Raw genomic sequence first — 2,391 nt, 5'->3', positions numbered from 1 at the left:
GTTGTTTTTGGCGGAGCTCCCTACTAAACTTCCACCCGATCCACCATCTTGTTTGTTCGGCCCCCTCATCTTACTTTCTTGTTACCACCACCAACTCCTTCATGGGTCCTACCACCGCCCACTTTTGGAACTCCATCAGGGTCTGGGATTTAGGATCTGACTGTGTATACAGCAAGGCATCTGAGATCAAGATAGCCTTGTAAGGCATCTTTACTAAATACTTAACACGTACACGGTTCCAGGTGGCTAATTAGAACGTCTAAGCGCAATCCTTGCTTCAAGCAGAATGAGACCTCCACTCATGAGTCTCATGCCTGACTTTGTGGAACCTTCTCCACTCTTTGTGATTCTCAGTGCTAGTTTATTCCAGGGCTGGGGAGGGTAGTATGGGGCTGGCACTGGAGCTATACAGGGATGACCTTGATTCTCCAACTTTTCCCGCCCCCTCCACCCCCCCCAACCCCATTCCCTCCCCTCCTCTGCTCTGCAGCGTGGCCAAGTGCCTGGGTGCGAAGACAGTGGCCAAGGGGGCTCTAGCGTGCACGAAGGAATTCACCATCCTGTCTGAGGTGGTGGAGGATGTGGAGGCCGTGGATGCTGTGCAGCGCTTCCTGGGTGAGTGAGCAGAGCCCCTGCCTGGGGTCAGAGAGCCTCTAAATTTCTCACTCATCTTTATCCTCAGCACCTGGTGCAGGGTGGGACGTGTAGTAGTTACAAAATAAGTGCACACTGAGGTGATGGAAAGGTGGATGGAGTGAGGAAGGAGCGTATCCTGCTGTCTCTAGTCTTCAGGATATTGCACATGCTGTTCCTCCCTTCAACATGCCTATCCCTGGCCCTGCTGTAGTACTGTAAGATAAGCACTAGACTGCTAACTGCAAGGTTGGCAGTTCGAACCCACAAGCCACTTCTTGGAAACCCTATACAGGGTTGCTATAAGTCAGAACCAACTTGATGACATTAACAACAAGGTATACTCTGCTTCTTCCAGGAAGCCCTCCCTGCCTGGATTTGAGGGCTCCCATGTACCAGCCCATCTGTTGTTCATAACTATCTGAGTCTTAACTGTCTATATGTCACTAGACTGTGAGCTCTGTGAGGTGGGGACTCATGTGTTGTCTTGACTATTGTGTCTCCAGGGTCTTCCTAGTATAGGGTATGGCAGAGAGTAGGGCTTGGAAAATATTTGCTGAATGAATGTATGAGTGAGTGGAAAGGATAGATGGATGTGGATTGAAGAGTGGATAAATTGATGGGGTCATGGATTGGTGAATGATAGAGAAATGGACAGATGGATGGATCTATTGATTAATGGACATATTGATGAATAGATAAACAGTCAAACGACAGCTAAGGGGATGGATGGGTGGAAGAATGGACAACATTGATTGATGGACACATTGATGGATGGACTGACAGTCTAATGATGGATGAGGATGAATGGATAGATAGATGGGCAGATTGATGGATGGGCAGAAAGTCAGACATATGATGGATAGTGAGATGAATGGATGAATGAATGGCTAGATGGATGGATGCATGGATGATGGATGGATGGATGGATGGATGGATGGATGGATGGATGGATGGATGGATGGATGACTTCATGGACTTGTGGTGACCAGACCTGCTGAGCAGTAACTGATTCTTTGTCCCTTTTTCGCCTCTCCCCCACCCCTTCTTGGGCAGATGATGAACGTATGTTGGTGGAGCCTGCCTGCGGGGCAGCCTTGGCTGCCATCTACTCAGGTGTCCTGGGACGACTCCAGTCTGAGGGCCGCCTCAGCCCCTCACTGGCCTCGGTTGTGGTCATCGTGTGTGGAGGCAATAGCATTGATAGTCAGGGGCTCCAGGCCCTAAAAGCCCAGTTGGGATAGAGCTAAGGGATCTGGCTAAGGAGGGCGAGTCAGGCCCAGGAACCCCCAAGGCTCATGGTAATCCTTGTAGCTGGCTGAGAGGGATGTCTGAGCTGGCAGACAGCAGCGGAAGCATCTGTGCTTCTATGCCAGCCACCTCCTATAGGAAGCCCTCCTGAACACTCCATTTGGGTCTGCTTCAGCCCTGGCTAATAAATCCTTTCTGAGTTGAGTGTGTAACTCCTGTGGATCTAGTCTTTCCATGAACTTGTAGAAGGTGCACACACACGATCACAGAGGCAGGCTCTGTGATAAAGTGACTTCACTTCAGGTGGCACAGGTTGACCTCAAAGGCTTGAAAATCCTTATTTGCCAAAGGAACCCAGCCATACTGAATGCCTACAAGGACTTCCCTTATCTTAGTCCCTGCTCAGGTTGGCCAGGCCTGTCACTTTGCAGACCTGGGTAGCCAAGGACAATGATCACCAGTGGTCATCGAGGGCTTGCTATGTGCCAGAAGTTCTACCAAGAGCTT

General features: G+C 50.1%; 1 protein-coding gene across 1 annotated transcript in view; it reads left to right on the top strand.

Annotated features, from left to right (window-relative positions):
• The window catches only part of SDSL (serine dehydratase-like), a 13,285-nt gene extending 11,408 nt beyond the window's left edge, over positions 1-1,877 (top strand). The window contains exons 6-7 of the mRNA XM_006876966.1: positions 491-615; positions 1,690-1,877. Of these exons, the coding sequence (XP_006877028.1) occupies positions 491-615; positions 1,690-1,877 (313 nt within the window). The remainder of the gene's footprint in view (positions 1-490; positions 616-1,689) is intronic.
• The last annotated feature ends 514 nt before the right edge of the window (positions 1,878-2,391 follow it).

This window comes from Chrysochloris asiatica, unplaced genomic scaffold (genome assembly GCF_000296735.1).
Source record: "Chrysochloris asiatica unplaced genomic scaffold, ChrAsi1.0 scaffold00438, whole genome shotgun sequence".
NCBI lineage: Eukaryota > Metazoa > Chordata > Mammalia > Afrosoricida > Chrysochloridae > Chrysochloris > Chrysochloris asiatica.
Note: the sequence above shows the minus strand (reverse complement) of the source record. Positions and strands in the feature narration are given on the sequence as shown.